This window comes from Rhinolophus sinicus, chromosome 8 (genome assembly GCF_057876585.1).
Source record: "Rhinolophus sinicus isolate RSI-liver-muscle chromosome 8, RSI-T2T, whole genome shotgun sequence".
Taxonomy (NCBI): Eukaryota; Metazoa; Chordata; class Mammalia; order Chiroptera; family Rhinolophidae; genus Rhinolophus; species Rhinolophus sinicus.
Genome location: NC_142508.1, coordinates 15,346,860 through 15,365,747, shown reverse-complemented (window position 1 = coordinate 15,365,747; position 18,888 = coordinate 15,346,860). Strand labels below are relative to the sequence as shown.

Here is an 18,888-nt window from a genome sequence, read left to right as displayed (position 1 = left end):
ATAATATTTGCAGTAGGTATCTCTGACAGAGGACTGATACCCAGCATAATATAAAGAACATCCATATATTTTTAACGCTTCCTTTTTCCTAACTATTGCTTAGATAGTTACTTCTGGAATATTTGTGTACTTTCTAATCTTCAAAGGACCATTCATCAGTGCTGACAGACATTAGTGTAGTTGATGACTGAAAGTTGAAAGGTTGGGAGCATAGGTATAAAAGTACGTCCTGAGGAATCAGTGGCATCAGCCGCTCAGCCTTGCAAAGTGCCAAGTAACTCCATTCACATTCTACCCGTTTATCTCCTCTTATTCTTTCCTTTAACTTTCCTGTTTTCTATTATCCTCATTCAAGAGAAATATAAAAAATTCTCCTAAAATTTTTTTTTTTTTTTACCAATTTGTTAAATTACCAGTGTTGGCAATAGTTTTGTCTTATTTTGTTTTATTATTATTCAGTTACAGTGTCTGTTTTAAATGAGCTAACTGACTAGCCCAGGAATCTAATCAACATTTATATTATTTCAGTGTATAAAAGGCCTTTGAACCTTCATAATTATATAGCAATATAATTATACGTGATCGTGGAATCCCAGTCTAACTTGTAATGTAGGAATGGCCTATACATAATAACTATGCTTTTTTTTCTCAGTTTGATTTACACAGCAGAGACAGCGGGTATTTTATAGTAAGTAGCATGTGTTTATTTTTGAAGTGAGAATGCATATATACTAAGAACTGGTGTCCAGGGCTCCAATATGTCTATATGTAATAGATTCCCAAATTAATAATTTTCTTATTTCAGTTGACCAGTTGTTTGTTAATAAATACATATTTTAATAAATTTTTAAAATAAAACAATTCCAGGTCTTGGTCCAGTATTTTGAAAAACGACGAGCAGTCCAGTAGAAAAATCTGCATATTCTTTAAATGTGGTGTTCTTGCCACTCCATTTGGTAAATAGACTTATGTACAGAGACATATGGTGGCTAATAAGTGGTCAAAATTATAGAAGTTATTTTTTTCTGATGTGCTTAGCCAGCTAATTTGCCCCCTCTTTTTCTTTTACAGTTTCAGCTCCTCGCTTCAGCTCTGTTCAAATCTGGTTCAGATTTTACAGCTCTAGGTAAGTGTTCCAGTGTACTTTATCCCTTTGGGAGGTAGGCTTTGGTTTCTTTTCAATGAAACAGAGAATAAGATGGTTCATCTAAACAATGAAGTAAGATTCAAGGTAGAATGCAAAATTTCTAACAACCTGCTACAAGGTTATTTTCCAAGCATCAGTCACCAGTTCATTGATCAGTTTGCAGTTCCTGCTACACCAGTGGCTGGGTTATGCAAACAGATGGCAGTAGAAACATGATCAAAATAAATTAACTTGTACAGCATTGTTTTGGAATGCAGGCTGTATTACTGATACACATACTACGAGATAACGCTTGTTGCTTGAATGATTTTTCCTGTTTGTTCTTTGTGGAATTGTCTGGTGTCAACAGAATGGTGATGGGTAGGCAGTGAAAGAAATGTTTTGGGAGGAGAGAAAATGAATTATTTCTTAAAATGGGAATTTTTTGTACTTTGGTATCTTAATTCAAGACAAATTCTACTTGAAATATAGGTGTTTTTTAAGCCCCAGATATGGGCGTCAGTCTTCATGTAGGAGTACTCTCACTGACCATTATTGGGTTATTAAAGTGAACTAGACTGAGTAAAATGGGGAATTTTTAGAAGTTCCGGAACCCAGAACTTTAGTCAGGTGAATTTTCAAGGATCTTTTTGTTTAGTCATTATAGCTTCACTTTTTCAACAAGATAGTAGCCTTCTGAAGTATGGGAATGTCTAGCTTTTCTCTTGTCATTATAGAATATAGTCACACGGTGAATGCATGTTAATCCCATCGATGCCAGTGCTATTATTAGTTGCCTTAGAGTTGAGTGATACTATTGAAATTTTCTAATATATGTAATATAAATACTATTCTTTATCTCTGGAATAAAATAACCCTTTGGGATGTCAGTTTAATTCCTTCATTGTTTGTCTTTTTGTCTCTTGAATGTGAACCATACCTCAAAGAAAAAAAAAGCAGATCATATGTAATTCCGGTATTTTTCACTGGGATGGGAAAGAATAGCAGTGTTTTTGGGGGTCTTGCCCTTTCTTTTTCCATAATGAGAAATGGAGCCTTCTCTACTGATGAAGGCAACATGATCCAGTCCTGAGGTCTACTTCCAGAGTATGTAGGGTTCCACAGGGCAACGCAGAGCAGACCGCTGAAACACATGACTCCAATAGGTTCTCCTAAAAATTTATAGTCATTTACAACTGTTCCATACATAAGGGCCTTTAAGAAAAAATGTTTTCAGGCTATTAGAAATCTCAAGTCTGGGATGAAGAATCTAGGTATAAGCATTCTTTTAGAAAGTTCACACCCTTTTGAATTTTATCATTTGAAACAGATTTAGTGATTCGTGAATTGAGAGCGTGGCACACAGCTCTTCAGTTGGAATGAATATGTGCCTTGTTATGTATGGATAACCACAGCCCAGAGGCATTATTTTTGTTATATTGGTGGGCAGCACTTAAGTGTCTCTGGCTGACTTATATTTAGCCTTTAGGACAAGAATTTCTTGGCAGTCATCGAAATATTTTGGGCTGTTTTCAGCAAATACTTTACCTGTAACTCCTTTCTTCTGTCTCTGCCCCTGTTCACTGCCAGCTAATATATTTTGTCAGGGACAGTTTGTTTTATTTGGATTCCAAACAAACATCAGACGCACTAAGAACGATACAAACACAATAGAAAAAAAATGCAAAATGGGAAAATTCCTGTGGGGTTTTGTTTCCTACTTTGTTAAGAGAGAAGAGTGCAGTGTAGCGGTTCCGAGTCAGAATCTAAGGTCACATATCAGCTCTGCCACTTGCTAATTTTAAAACTGAGCTTGAGCAAGTCACCTTTCTAATCATTAATTTCTTCATCTATAAATGGAGGTAATGGGAGCATTTACATCAAGTTGTTGAGAGAATTACATGAAATAATTATGGAAAAGACTTAGCATAATAAAATAGTAAGTGCTCCATTCAGGGTACTGTTATTGTTGCCACCCTTAAAAATTGAATCCTCTTTGCAACATTGGTGAATTTGGATGAAGAGCAAATTCGCATCGTGTGCTAGTTTTAATAAGGAGAAATTTGATATTTATAAACAAAAAATACTTTTCATGAAATTTATAAACAAAAAGTACTTTTCATAGGTTTCATGCCTGTGTAGAGTTTCTGGTTCTTGTTTTCATTCATTTTCTTGTCAGATTTGTTTTCCCTTTATTCCTCCTAGAATTGAAATCAAATGGGTTATTTCATGTATAGATGTATACATCTTTAATGTATAGATACACTGAATATTTCATTTTCCAAATTCTCTAAGAAAAAAAAGGGCCTCACCCAAACTTTCTGACTGACTCCCTTCTAATTAATCCAGTTTATCTTAACCTCTTAGAATTAAGTAAAAGTATTGGGGGCGGCCGGTTAGCTCAGTTGGTTAGAGTGTGGTGCTAATAGCACCAAGGTTGCTGGTTCAATCCCTGCATGGGCCTCTGTGAGCTATGCCCTCCTTTAAAAAAAAAAAAAGGTATTAATGTTAAATATAATTTAAAGAATTAGAAAGATAATGATTTATCAACAACTGGCATTATCTTAGTTTTGAAAAATTACTGACTTCAGCGAAAAATAACTTTTTGGAATCTTTAGTTTAGAGCTCTGGTGGCTGAGGGCGCTTATAAGCTTGGACCCAGGCATTTAGCTAATTTTAAGAGCAGTGTCTTGTTTCCAGAAAGTATGCTTTGGAGCAATTAAGTGTATTTTCAGCAAGGTAAGTGACAAGGAGGTCACATCTGGTCTACAGACCATATTGTCTGTTTTGGTCTTCACATCTCTCTTTATAAGTTTTACGGTCCAAATAGGATGTGCAAGTGTGAATTCAGACATGTGTTTAAAACATTTTATGTCTGGGACGTAGTGCTTTTCGGCCCTGTGTTGACAGTTGTGAATGAGGAGCCTTAAAAATTTCACCGCATGTGCTATGTTGTGCCCTTTTAACCTTTATACTTTTGCTATATCCACCAAATTTAGATTTCAGCAAGATACTTTCTTCAACCTCCTGTCTGTAGCTCACATGTTTACAGGTGCTTTTTATATAATAATGAGTTTATTATTAGGAATAGAAAGTGTAAATAAAGAAACTGATATCCAGAAGAAAAATGAGAATTCTTGCTACTACTTCTTTTTCATCATAAATAGGAAAAGCTGCCTAGTCTGTGTAGGATGTTAATTTAAAAACATATTCCTAATAGGTCATTTTATTTTTAGAGCGGTCATTGTCTTTCGTCATAGTAGTAAGTGATAAAGTGATAGCTGATATTTATGGAGCAGTTACTATGGGGTCAGGTACTATTCTAAGCACTTTATATGTCATAACTCATTTAATCTCCATAATGACCCTGTGAAGTAGCTGCTGTTATGATACCCTTTTATACGTGAAGAAACGGCACAGGGAGGCTGAAGTAACTTGCCCAGAAACAGTGCTAGTGAGTGCCAAAGCCAGGATTCAAACCTTCGTAGTATGGTTTCTACTCGAGCTCATTCCCTGAACCAATAACGACTACCTTTCATTGAGCTTCCCCAGTTTTCACCACTCTGAGTGATTAGTTCCTCGTTTCATTTGATGGTGAAAATGAACTGAGAGAAGCAGTAAACTGTGATTGGGATGAAACATGAGATTTAGAGTCAATACAACCTTTTTTTGTCCTAGCTCCGCCGTTTAAGTAGTCATGTTACTATTGATGAGTTTCCTAGCTCCCCACCCCTCTTTAATGTATTTTTTAAAAACATTGACTACAAGTGAAGCTTAAGATTCTCCTTGAACAGCTTTCCTTATCTCTGTCTGCACTCCTCAAGTGTAACAGCCATCCATATCTGGCAGATCTTTACACAAACACACACAACCATATGCACAGACACACAGGTGCAGTTGGTTCTCGTCATTTGCAGTAGTTATGTTCTGTGACGTCACCAGGAGCACTGAGTTCCTAAAGGCTGTACCGTTGTTCCTATGGGACACACAGAGGTAGTTTCCTGCCAGCCTCTGGTCACAGCATTTTCATCATCCAGTCAGTGTATAACCTTGCTTTATGTGTGTTTCTGTTTAAAGGTATTTGTGTATTGTTTATTGTTGTATTTGTATGTTAGTTATATTGTTGATTCATTAACATTCAACTCAACAGCCAGCAGCACTGTAAACTCATTTTTAAACCAAGCTTACCTAATACATGTATTTTCTCCAGAAGGCTCATCACAGCCCTCTGGCAAGTAGGAACACTATACAGCACTTCAGCACTGCACTTGGGGGCCATTCTAAGCAGTGAAGTCACCAAAAAAACCACGAAAGTGCCAAAAAACATGGCACCGATAGACTGTTTATATTATGAGAGCTGAAACAAGAAGGCAGAGCATCACCCAGTTCAGCCTTGGCTGAGAAGCATCTGCCAGTGACCACCAAGAGCCACAAGTATTGATGGGGTTACAAATAAAGTTTAGTGAGGAGGCAGATGCACAAATATGTGAATAATGAGAATCAATAATGAGGATCTCTGAATAGTGAGGATCAATTGTGTATGTGCACGTCACACACACATAGATTTATAGTTGTGTGTGTTCTGGTTGTGTTGATCACATAATGTAAAAACATGGATTCTGCAACGTAACTCTTTAAAATTTAATGATGTGGCTCGGAGGTGTTCGCATGAAGCTACACTAGATCTATTGTATCATTAAGTGATACATAGTATTCCGTAATAGGATTCCATACATAGTATTCCATAATTTAACCCATTCATCTAATGATAGTGTAAGTTTTAATTTCCTCATTGGTAAATGTAAATAAAAGTAAAAGATGTTCTTTTGAGGATTAAATGAATTTCTAGCACATTGCCTACAAATTAATAGGCACTCAATGAATATTAGTTAATAAAAATAGATAAGTGGGCATTAGAATCAGCCAGACATGGGTTCACATTCCATTCTCTTCCTTTACCAGCTAACTGTGAGACCTTATTAAATTACTGAATTTCTCTTTAAGTTTTCTCATCTGAAAGTGGAGTTTATGTTAACTGCTTCATTGTTTTTTGTGTGTGTGTGAGAGGCAGTGAAATGAGGTTATACTCAAGTATCTTGCACACAGTGGTAACTTAGTGTTTCTTTCCCTCCTAAATCATTTGACCTCATGAAAATGGTATTACTTCTTTAGAGTACTATCACAGAATCAATACATCTTAAAATATACCACATTTTTGCAAATAAAGAAAACAAAGAAGCAAAAAACCCTAAAGTTGAATACAAACAGAAATAAACAAACTTGTTCATCAAATTGGTAACATTACCACAGAATTAGGGGAAAAAGATGAAATTAACCCTTTTTAGTACAGTGCTTAGATTATATACTCAGATATAATCTAAAAGCAAAAGCAGAGAATTTCTGCTGATAGTGACAGGGGTATAGTAATTCTGGAAAGTGTTTTGTATGGGTTTTGGGTTGAGCAAATGAGAAATATGATGTTGCTGGGAGCCAGTTTTCCTAGGGGGAGAAAGGAGATATAAATATGGAATGGGATAAGGAAAGGTAGAATCCCTGGAGGTTCTTAAAAAATTGGAATAAGCTAGGAAAACAGGAACTCATGATTCTGTTTTAAAAACATCCACTGTATATGTAATATGTACATATAGGCCTAGAAACAACAACACCCTTGGTAATTAGCACAACCGATCTTGGTTTCTAATTTCCACCACTAAAATTTTTTACCTTGGATAAATAGTTGACTCCAGAGCTGTGATGAGCTTAGAGATCGTTCTGTGTCAGAAAGTAAGGACGTGCTCAAAAATTAATGGGGACATTTCAGAAAGACAGGAGCTCAAAAGGACTCTCTCTGGCCAAACCTGGGACAATATGAGTATTTAGATGAATAATGACAGTAATGAATATAACATTGAACAAGGAAAGGATCTATGGGTATATATTAATGCAAACAAATAAATGAATGGAGGGAAGAAAAGGAAAAGTTCTTCTTTACAATTAATGTCAACCAATAAATGTAGAAGGAACTGTCGAGTTAAAAAATCACCATATGGGGCGGCCAGTTAGCTCAGTTGGTTAGAGCGTGGTGCTAATAACACCAAAGTTGCCAGTTCGATCCCCACATGGGCCACTGTGAGCTGTGCCCTCCTTAAAAAAAAATCCTCATATAATTAGTAAATTGTTTTAGCAAAAATCATCAGTGAATGCTAAAATCATTGAGTGCAGGTCTCTTAGGAAACAGGATACTTTCACAGTCTCAAACTATCTTCTCATCAATAGCTTCATAATTGCAAAGGTAGAAAAGAACACCTTGGAGAACTCTGGCAGGTAATCAAAGTTAACATCACTGATAACCACAGACCTCCTGAGAGGATGCACTGAGAAGGACACAATATCACTTATGGAGTATTCTTGCCAGAACTGCAAAAACTGAATCTGATCATGAGAAAGCAATCAGATTACCCAAATGTAACACATCCTGCTACATAACTGCTCTATACTCCTCAAAAATATCAGTGTCATAAAAAAACAAAGAAAGGCTGAGGAACTATTCCAGACAAAAGAGACTTAAAAACTAAATACAGTATTTGATCTTGGATTGAGTTTTAGATTAGTGGGGGAAAATGGATTATTGGAATATAAATGTTAACCTTCTTAAATTTAATATATATATATGGGTTATTTATGTGACTATTCCTGTTCTTCGGTGAAATGAACTAATTAGCAGGAAGATGTCTGCAATTTACTCCCAGATAGTTCCACAAACATATGAGTGGGGTGCACACACACACACACACACAGAATGAGAACGAGAACATGTGGCAAAATGTTACAATTAATTATTCTAGGTAAAGGTATATGAGTGTTATTCTACTCATGAAACTTCTGCGACTTTGAAATTTTTCAAAATAAGTTGAAAATAAAGCAATTTAGAAAACTCAGAAAAGCCTAAAGGAGACAAAAAAGAATATATAACCTTGTCGGTGATTCAGAGATAATGTTTGTTTACATTTTGGAGTATTTCCATTTATTTCTGTGATAGGACAGTAGGCTTTGTTAAATCTTAAGCTTGGCTCAAAAGAGAAAAATTTGCCCTCAAACTTAAAATAATAATTTTTTTTTAATAAAAAGGAATGTACCTTTCTTGAGGCATTGTTTATTTTCCTCCCAGGAAACTGGTATCCTTGGAGATGGTCTGTTCTATTCATGTTCTTTACAAGATTAAAAAACAGATTGCACCTAAAACGGCATTCTCATTAAATGAAAATCAGTCCAATTGGAAATAGTCTTCACTGAGTATCATGGCATATATAACTCTTTCTGGCCCTATGTCTGTTTCTGATGGCGCTGAGTAGCACTGTCATGTCGCAGCCATTTGGGGAATGGGGAAAATCAAAAACTAGTGTGTTTGTCATTGCAATACTTCATATGTGCATAAGAAATGTGAAGCAACTGGGAGAATACACCAGCTGACTGAAGGAAAGAGGCCTGTCCCTGAATATTCCTTCGCTTGGAGTGAACTTGAAATGTCTCCTAGACATTAAAAGGAGAAAAAATCCTATAATTCAATGTTCCCCACCTTTTAAGATTGTCATCCACTTACTAATATTCCTCTGGATAAAGTAGTTTATTGCTCCATTTTTGACATGTGTGCCTAACCTTAGAGCCTGGTACATAGAACCGTAAATGTATGGTATTTACTATTTGCCAGGTACCGTTCCACATACTGTATATGTATTTCGTTCCCTTCACCATCTATGTTTCCACTCAGTTCTCTGAGACCACTTCCAGCTCTCAGGGCCTTCATAAATTTAGACCACTTTCTGAAGACCCCTTTCATTTTGATTTTATTATATTTTTATTACAAAAAGAAATGTCGTGGGTCAGAAGCATTAAAAAGTCAGAAAAGGAGTGAAATATCCTCAGTGGAGGAGAAGAGAAAATTGCTTGTAAGGAAAAGAGAAATCAATATTAGTTACTCAAGTGCCAGGCATTTGGCGAGGTTCTTTTCACATCAGTGCGTTTAATCTGCACAATAACCTTGTGAAGTAAACAGGATTATCATCACAAGTTGACAGCAGAGGAAACAGTTACAGAAAGCTGATTAGCTTACCCAAGGCCACAGCACTGCCAGGCGGTGGAACCCATGTCGGTCTGGTTGAAAAGCCCGATCTGGTTTTGTTTTTTTCCATTATACATGGCTGCCTTTCTCAACTGGCGTTTGTGTGACGTGTCGAGTTTAATACCCATTGGATGAGTTTCTTTGTGTCTCTCCTTCACCAGGCTTTTCGGATGTGGATCACACCTATGCTCAAAGAACTCAGCTCTTTGACACCTTAGTAAATTTCTTTCCTGACAGCATGACGCCTCCGAAAGGCAACTTGGTGGACCTCATCACACTGTAAGTGAGGAGTCACTGGGCAGGAGCGCAGGACGAGTCCGCTGTCAGGGTTCTGGACGTCAGCGCGGTGAGCCGGTCAGGCTGCAGCGGCTGAAGAGGACTGCACCCGAGCTGGGGAGGGATCTTGACCGTGGCGCGTTCTCACCCTCGCCCTTCATACCTGACCTCAGCCCCATGCTCCTCATCCCATTCCTCAATTAGGCTAATAATAAAGTGAAACTGGTATACTTTCCATTTAAATATATATATATATTTTTTCTTACTTTTAAGAATTAATGAGTATAAAAAATAATCAGGTAGTTTACCATTTTCTGATTTTTATTTCATTTTTATAAAATTAGGGCAAGTAAGCACTATTAACAGACTCAGTGCTACCGGAATTGGGATTTTGTTGTTGGGTTGTTTGGCCTTTCTTCTTTCTCCTCCCTGTTTCACTTTACCGCGCATCACGCAACTGCTTACAAGTGGTGTCATGTGTTTACCTCTTTACTCCATTCTTAACAGCATGTAGTACTGTAGGGCAACTGACGTACGTTACAGTGATAGATGTGTCTGTGTTGATTGGAGTCTTTTATTACGTAAAGCAATAGGAGCAACAGAGGGCTCAAATTTGTGCTTCTTGTCATAAAAATGAAACCGAGATCGGTCCAGGCACTTATCTGAGATTGGTATATAGTATTTCTATAATGAGATGTTTTATAGTGGAGATAATAATAGCTTTGAGTCACAGAAACCTTAAACTGAGGAGAGTATAGTTCAGAACCCTTAAGAGCTGTTATAAAAAAAATGATCAGTGCTCGCTCTGCAGCACATATACTAGAAAATGACCAGCATGAGGATTCTAGTAGTGATTAATATGTTCATTGGTATTTTTGTAGCAATTTTGGAAGAAAATGACTTCTTCCTCTGGTAGAGCTGTGCAGAAGCAGGGCCCCTTGTGCTGTCAATTTGTAGCATTCTCATCTGGGGGGTGGATTTCCAGAATTATGCTTTTGTTTATTTCCGTACATGTTGGCTCTCTGCAGCCTGATATTTTAAAGAATAATGGTGTATAGTTGTCCAATGGAATACAGCTGACAGGCATTTCATTAGCACACAAGACCAAGGTTTTTTAAATGGAGGGAAAAAATGACAGTGCAAATATTTCTTTCATTAAACTGAAAAAGAGGCAGGTGGGCTTTTCCACTGTTTTGTGGGGAGTGGAGATACATATCCCATGAGGTGCTGAGGAATGCGGTGTAGGAGACGACACCTGGCCAGAGCTTACTTTTGTTCAGAAAGTGTGCTGTGTGCCGCTGGTCCCCGCCGTGCCTACAGCAGATGGAGTACGAGTGTCCATCCGCCCAGTGGCTCTTAGAAGTGAATGACTATGGAATTGAGTGTGTCCCTGAATAGCAGGATTAGGTCTCACCAAAGAAAGAAGGAAGCGACTTGCACTTTCAAAAGGTCTCACGTGTAGGCGTGACGCTGAGGTCCCTCTGTACTCTGCACTGCCTGGTTTCACTTCTTTAGGGGAAGGACAGAAATATGTTTTTCCTAGTTCTAGGCTTGAATCTTGGGCTCCTTAGCTTTCCAAGTATCCCAAAGCAATCAGTAGTGATTTATTAAACAATTATATCTGTATCTTACCTTATGAAAGATATAGTATATAATTTACTAAGTACCAAATTGTGTGGCTACAGAATTAACCAATTGATTTTTACAGGTGAGCAAATAGAATGTACTTACATACTTGTTCAGTTTCATAAAATGATTCCCCTGAGTAATAATCAAGAGCATAAAATATTAATATCACTAATATGGTAGACTATTGAATCTCATTTTGTGAGAATAGGTACAAATCAGAGTTGATAGGGAAGAACTTGAACTTGATAAGAGTTTCTAAATTTAAAACCTCTAATTTTGCTTACTGTGAATTCTGGCACTTTAAACACATTAACCAAATGAAATTCTGCTGCCCTCCACCATTTATTTTTATAGTGTTTTGTCATTTTTTTCCTTCACTTAGACTCCATATTTGGAAGAAGCTGAGTTCCTGACCTCAGTGATTTTTCAGTTCTTGTTTTTCCCTGATCCTGTACTAGTTGGGTTTTTGTTGTTGTTGTTTTTTAACATACGCTTGTTTTAATTTTATCTTTCCTTGATTTTTTTTAGGTGGAACTTTTCCCCTTTTCTGAAATTTTTTTTTTCACTAACATGTTTAAATGAGGTTGAATCATAGTTAATCATTTGGTGTTGCTTAAGTGAGATAGACTGTATTGAGGAGATTGTTGACTAGGTAAATCAGAATTTGTACCGTGGGGCTTGGAATGGGGAGGGGGGTGGCATGGCTGGTAATGATTGTAGGAGAATGTAGGGCTTCATTATGTCCCTGCCCAAGATTGACACATCGCTCATATTTCACATCCCTGATTTGAAACTTTTTTATATTTAATGAGGAGCTACATGTATTTTCAAGAATGCCAGCAGTGTATTATAATTTAAATAGTCTAATACGGTATTTAGACACATTGTTTAGATAGCCAAGTAGCTATGTTTTACTACATAAAAAATCTTTCATGCTTGTTTAGTGAGTCTCAGATTGAAACCCCTGGCCGATGAATTAGGGGGTACAGTGTGCTCAGTTTCATTATTCCTAGCTTCATTCTCATTTCTCTTTTTCCCCGTGGAATATATTATTCCAGAATAATAAACTTGAAGTAGTTTATTTAAAGAAGAAAACTGTATCTCTAACATTATTTTCAGTGCTTCGATTTCATGAGAAATGACCTGATTTGCAAGACACTTCTAAAATACATTTAAATTTTGTGGCTTGCAGAGACCTCCTGTGGCCAACTTCATTAATTGAAATATATCACTCCCTCACTCAAGCAAAGGCATTCAGAGGTGGGCGCCCAACTCTGTGCTGAAAGCTGACAGTATTCAGTTGTAGCAGGATCATCCTTTTAAATATGGTTTTCATTTATACTAAAGTTGACCTATCCATGTCTAATGAGTAAAAACTGAATGAGAACATTAGAAACTTAATTCATGGGTTTATCATAGAAAGGCCTGTTGGGTTTAGAGCTCAGTGATTTAAGATTGTAGCAACTGCATTCTTGAGTGAAATGAGTATATTGAATATAAATAGTTGCCAGCATATCCTTCCAGTGGCTCTCTTAATAGCTGCCTTAAAAGTGCTGTTTAGAGATACATTAACAGTTTCATGTCATAAAACGGAGTTTTAAAATCTAACCTACAAACAAAAACTAGTTTGAGGCACTTAATCATTTAGTAAGAGATTGAGAATGATGCTTAATGGATGCAAAAACGGGATGCAAAAACACTTAAAAAGGAATATGTTCCTGATTTTATTCCCTGAATTACGTTGTTTTGTGGTAATTATGTGAAGAAATTACCTTGCAGTTATTTAACATCATGTGAAATTCATTGGGTAAATTGTGGGTCATTTGATTGTTTCCTGAGTGAATGTTGTGTTAACTCTTTAGCTGATTGAATGTTGCAAAGCAGTTAAGAATTACGGTTGGAAGTGATCCCGGAGTGTGGGGGGGTGCGCAAAGGGAGCATTACAATGTGTACTCTAAAACAAAGTTGTCTAGCTATACAAAAATGTATACCCTTCATAACCCTTCTTTTCTTAAAAATCCGTGTTCATCTGCAATGTCATCTTTTTGCAGAAATAGTGGCCTGAATTTTCACTCAGATTTAAATTCTTAAAATAGTCCTTGACCTGGGATGTACAGGCCTCGTCAGAAAAGGTTTATAGTTCTGGAGGAATATCATGGAAGGTCTGCATATGACAGTGCTTGTAGATTGGATCTTTGGGCCCTTCCACTCAAAGATTTTCGTATTCCTTATTAGTCAAGTAACATTATTCTTTTGTGATTTTTTGACTGTGGCCTGTATCTCCCTGTGATTTGTATGAATGCAGAAATGTCTTGTGCTATCTCAAACTTACAGCCTAGAGGTGTTTTAGTTAAAGGTGGAAGTTTCCAAGTTTGTTGCAATAACTAAGGAGCCAACTAGACCAGCCAAATGAGGTTGCCATTGTTTTGGCGGGGAGGACTCATTATTGCAGTTTATGGATTTCTTCACCAAATGCTCTTTTTATTTTTCTCAAAAAATGCCTTCTTAAGAGATTTTATTTATACGTAGTTTTTTAACCTTGATTTCCTCCTACCCCCCAAACACCGTGAATTGTGTTTTCATTATTTTTCTTAGCTAATCTAACTTTATTCTCGGCTGTTCAGGCTCTAGATGTCTAGGTCTTCTGTGGCATTGTTTACAAGTGTTGTACTGCTTGAGAAAAAAGGCCAAAATCATGCTGAGACACCATACTCCTTTATCCTTGTTTATGACAATAGCGAAATTAAAAATTGTACATGATTAAAGAATTGATAACGTCCAGATATTGCTATAAAGTTACTTGTCATTTTCATTTTGGGAATAGTCATATGACTGGCAGCTTTAATGGAGGAGCCAGTGTTGGCTTCTTTTCCTGGCACTGGGAAGTAAAGTCATAAAAATTACTGATAAGGTACAAGTTTCATAGCAGAGCTCATGGAATTCAGCACATCACCAGAATTTCCATTTGCCTGTTGTGTGTGTGTGTGTGTGTGTGTGTGTGTGTGTGTATCTTTTAGCCTTTTCCCCCCACTCCCACTTCCTCTGAGTAGCACTGATTTTCTGCAGAAGTTGGAATTTGTGTTAAGAATTGACTTTTAATTTCTGATATAATTGAATATTAAGAAGAGCTTTGATTGCTATGGATTGATTGGTATTCATTTTTTCTCAAATAAAAATAATGCAGCCTTATAAATGTCTCTTTCCCTCAAGAATTGAATTAACTCAAATTCCAAATGTCTAAATCTTACTCCCAGGCATAGCCAGTGATAATATCCTTTGACAATGAATTCTGTAGCCCTTAACCTAAGGAGTTATTAGAGGTTATAGTAAATCACATTTTTCCAGTGGTGCCAAGAGGTGCACTGGTGGGAAACCATATCACTGTATGTCTTTTTCTGTTAGGTAGAACTCTCAAGTTACAGATATTGAACTCAAGGGATCCCGATTCAAAACTTGAAAACACCAGAATTAGAGGGTAATTCTAGTTTATCTTCCACATCACAGTCATTATTTGGAAATAAGGTTTGCAAAGATATCGTCATGTCCTCAAACACTTACTGGCTTGATTGAAAACAGAATGTCACGCGGATGTCATCTGAGAGCTATAGGGTCAACAACAAAAATAGGGGGAAATGTTTAGTAGGGAAGTAGACCGGTTGTAAGATATCACTTATAATTGTGAAATAATTTCTCTTTTATCTGTTGTTCACACAGTCTCAGTAAGCTATTAAATGTTTGTGTGCAGTGTCCTTTTTTGCCTGTCTATGGCATTTTCACTTGGAGATAACTGAGCCTCAGGAACAGAGCTAGAGAGAATGGGGGGTATGTTAGCAAAAAAAAATGGAGCTTTTTGCTCATGGCTCAGAAGGTCCACAAATCTAAATGAAAAAGAAAGCTCTTCATTTCCAACCCTAAATTAATGTTATTAATGCCGTGCTGGGAGAAGACCATCAGAAGGGGTCAAAGCCCAGTTACTCTGAAAGGTCTTTGGAAAGCAGATTTCTTGGTTAGTTGTTTTTCTCATCTTCTCCCAAATAGCTGTTAGAGATCTTGAAACAGAAAACCTAGTGTAACAGGCTCCAGATCTTAAACGTGGTGAGAGCAGTTTCTTATGTACAGCTAGTTCCTTGATAAGCATCCAGAAGGAAAACCAGCAATAAAACATCTTAACATGCAGTTTGGGGCTCCCATGGGATTTGCTTTTCACCAAGTTGAAGCTCTTGCTGCAACACAGCTCTGTACCATCTGGGATGCTAGCAGTCAGTTTGGAGATTGGAACTGTCTGCCACGCAAATCCCAGCCTGAGCCGATCATCATTCTTCAGTTTCATTCAGTGCTTGATGAATGCCAAATTAATTGGCAGGAAGGAAAAACACTGTGTTGATACACTAAACTGGCTTGTATGCTTAACTAAAGAGTCGCTCAAGTAGCCAATGTTGAGCTTTATTTCTCTCCTTTGTTAACAAATCTCAAGAAAGCCTTTGTTATAGTTTAGTTAATGTCATTTGGTTGGTGTTCATTTTCTAGCCCTTGAAAATAGGGAGGGCGGGGAATTTTCATTTCATGCTTAACGTATAACCCATGCAGAATTAAACTGACATCAGTTTAGTTTCCACGTTGTAAAATAAATGAATTATGCATAATCCCAAGGGTCTCTGTTCATCCTTTTCACTGTTTAGCCAAGAAATACATGAGTTCTGGACTTGGCATTAGAAGTAGTTAATAATTTTGGTTTCTTCTTTAGATTGCCTCCACGTCTGTAAAGTGATTAATTAAATTAGAGAAGATACCTAGAATAAGTCCCAATTCCATTGCGGTTGACAGAGCCTTATAAATTCATTTTGCAACAAAGGAGCTATGCTATCCGATGTTTGCAAATGTAGTTGCTGTATTTACCTTCTTAAGATTAGAGGGGAACCTAAGGACAGAGATGCATAGCTTTACATTTTTTTAATTGCCTGCTTTAGAAGTCCTAGGGTACTTCCATCTTTGTAAAGGCTTAGTTTAATGTTACATATACACACTAGCTATACTTGTAAAATCACTGAATACAAAGTTCTAAGACATACTAAAGTAATTGTCCCCTCAACCCCAAATTTGATAGTAGCATATCAAAATCCAAAAGTTTAAATAATGAGTAGTCTTTTGTGGGGAACATTCCTGTTTTAAAAAGTCATGTACTTGGTCTCCTTTTTGAGATTTTTTTTTTCTCCTTTCCCAGAAAAATTATTTTGGTGACTGACTAGTTGTAAACTATATTCTCCCTCAATTGTAAAACACCCATTTAGAGAAATAAAAGTGGACTTTCTTTCTTAAACATCACATTTAGCCTGGCCAAGAGATGCTGTGATTGTGTTATTCTGTAAGCCAGCTTGCTTTTTTTTGACTTGTGTGAAATGTCTTTTGAAATGAATAAATTAGTATAGTATTAATTTTTCTTTATTATAGTCTTTAGCTCAATTTAGAAATTGCAAAATAATGTGATGTTTTTCTATGAGCAGATTCCTTTTACATATACATACGGATATATGTACGTGGGTATATATACATAAACACACACACACACACACACACACAATTGACCCTTGAACAACACAGGTTTAAACTGCACAGGTCCACTTATACGTGGATTTTTTTTCAATAAATACTGTAAATGTATTTTCTTTTCTCCAGCATCCTTTATTATAAGAAGACAGTATAATACATTATAACATACAAAATGTGTTAATTGATTTATCGGTAAGGCTTCCAGTCAACAGTAAGCTATTTGTAATATTTTTGGGGAGTCAGAAGTTACACTCAGATTTTCGACTGCACAGGAAGTCCGGACCCCTGAACCCCTGTGTTGTTCAAGGGTCAGCTGTATATCTTTTTGTTCCCTGTCACCACTTCAGAATCTAGGTACAGTTGAGTCTGCTTCCTCAGAAGAAGAGTACAGGAAAGCTAAGATGAGGACCTCCTTTTCTTGGTCGTGGTAGCAGACATTATTCCGTCTTTCACAATGGCATGTGTATATATACACAGCTTGAGAAAGATGTTAGAATGTTTTGGAAAGTCAACTCTTTTACTTCTTGTATAAATTAGAAGTACTCAGTGGCCAGAAATGGAGATCCCTTCAGGTAGAGATAGATTCTCAAAACCAAAGTCGGACTGGAAATTAGATGGGGAAAGAAGTTACAGCTCCTCGCATAGGCAATAGAATGTCCTTCCGGGTCTGCTTACTAACTGTGGGCAGCTCCTTCTCTTTCTTATAGCAACCCCTGGGCTGGAAACATGGCGCTGCAGCAGCCAGCTCATCTGGAAGTCGGAGAGTGTTAAATATCTTTTATGAGACTATTAAATAATAATATTTATTGATTTTTGTGATTATAAAAATGTTTATTGTAGGAATTTAGGAAATAACTAATAGTTAAGAAGGAAAACCACTATTAATTAACTAAAGAGAACTTACTCATTTTTCCTGACTTCTGTTACCCAACATGGTAAAGGCCAGAAAAAACAAAAACAAAAAAACCATTCTCATTATCTTTTGCCACATGTGTGGAGGACGGGGTGTAAGCATTGTCCCTACCCTTACTTACATTCCTTTAAGTATTGCCCTTTTCTAGATAGGCAGTCTGGAAATAATCCTGTTGATGTGTGTCTTTTAAGCCTGAATGAGTGTAAGGTATTACCCAGAAGCAATAGGGAGCTGCCTCGTTGAGGTCATTGGAAATTTCATCTCATTTGCATTTTAATCCCTTTATGCACCATTACTGACGTTTGGAGCATAGTCATACCCACGAAGAGCTTTCTGTTCAGGTGTATTTTTTAATATGACTATAATTAAACCCACACCCAAAAAGGATGAGGTGCTTTTCAAAGGCCAAAAGAAACGCAGAGATAAGCAAAGCAAAACAGACGGACATAAATGTAAGTAAGGGTACTCTTTGTTTCAAGGACTCCTTATGATGCTTAAGCAACATTGTCTCCCAAAAAAATGTGTTTCTCTGCTCACCAGCTAAGATTCACAAGTTTTCTATTTCCTGAGCCTCCTTAGTGTGTGAAGGAGATAACTGTAGCCTTTCAGGGTTCCACTCTTTTGTTCACCCTCCTCTTCTGTGGCAACGTGGGGTTTAGGGCTTCATCCTGAGGTACCTAAATCAGAAATGGAAATCACGAGGGAACTCGGACAGCTGGCATGAGCCGTAGTTGGAGCTTTTAAACAGAAGTGCTGTGGGGACATCGGGTCTCTTCTCACATCATTCTTGTTCTAAGTCATCGTTGAGCTATGTTGAGTGTGTTCTGCAATCTCCTCCATTTCTGTTATGTTCCTCTCTGGTTTAGCTTACTTTTGCTCAGTCCGTATGGACATCTTAGGGTTTTGTGGGTGGGTGGTTGTTTTTTTAAGTACAAGTGGTTTTCTGATCCCAGGTTTGATGAATGTGTTAACAACACTGCTTTGTGAATAAATAGTGATCTGCTGAACAGTTGCAATTGTAGAATTGTTGTATGTAATGTACATAATGGAGAAAGAATGTATTTTGTTCATTTTCTTAATAAAAAGTTATATATGGACACTACACGATGTCTTTCTTTTTTGCTAAAACTACTTTTGGAATCAACTTTTAAAATGTTTATGTACTTTGCAGTTGTTACATTTTTTTCCTCAAAAAGGTGTGTTTTATTCAGGCTTCCAAACATGGAAAATGATACACACTGTAGAAAGGCCTCACGGTGTTTTCCTTTGAGACAGTGC

At 37.0% G+C, this 18,888-nt stretch overlaps 1 protein-coding gene across 7 annotated transcripts in view; it reads left to right on the top strand.

Annotated features, from left to right (window-relative positions):
- Positions 1 to 18,712, top strand: part of MKLN1 (muskelin 1) — a 283,828-nt gene extending 265,116 nt beyond the window's left edge. For 5 of the 7 annotated variants that reach the window (XM_074315595.2, XM_019751074.3, XM_074315598.2 and 2 more), the window contains 2 exons: positions 1,072 to 1,126; positions 9,407 to 18,712. In XM_074315595.2, coding sequence (XP_074171696.1) covers positions 1,072 to 1,126; positions 9,407 to 9,528 — 177 coding nt within the window. In that variant the 3' untranslated portion in view covers positions 9,529 to 18,712. The remainder of the gene's footprint in view (positions 1 to 1,071; positions 1,127 to 9,406) is intronic. The other 2 variants (XM_074315599.2, XM_019751093.3) reach the window with 1 other exon arrangement.
- Positions 18,713 to 18,888: the final 176 nt, after the last annotated feature.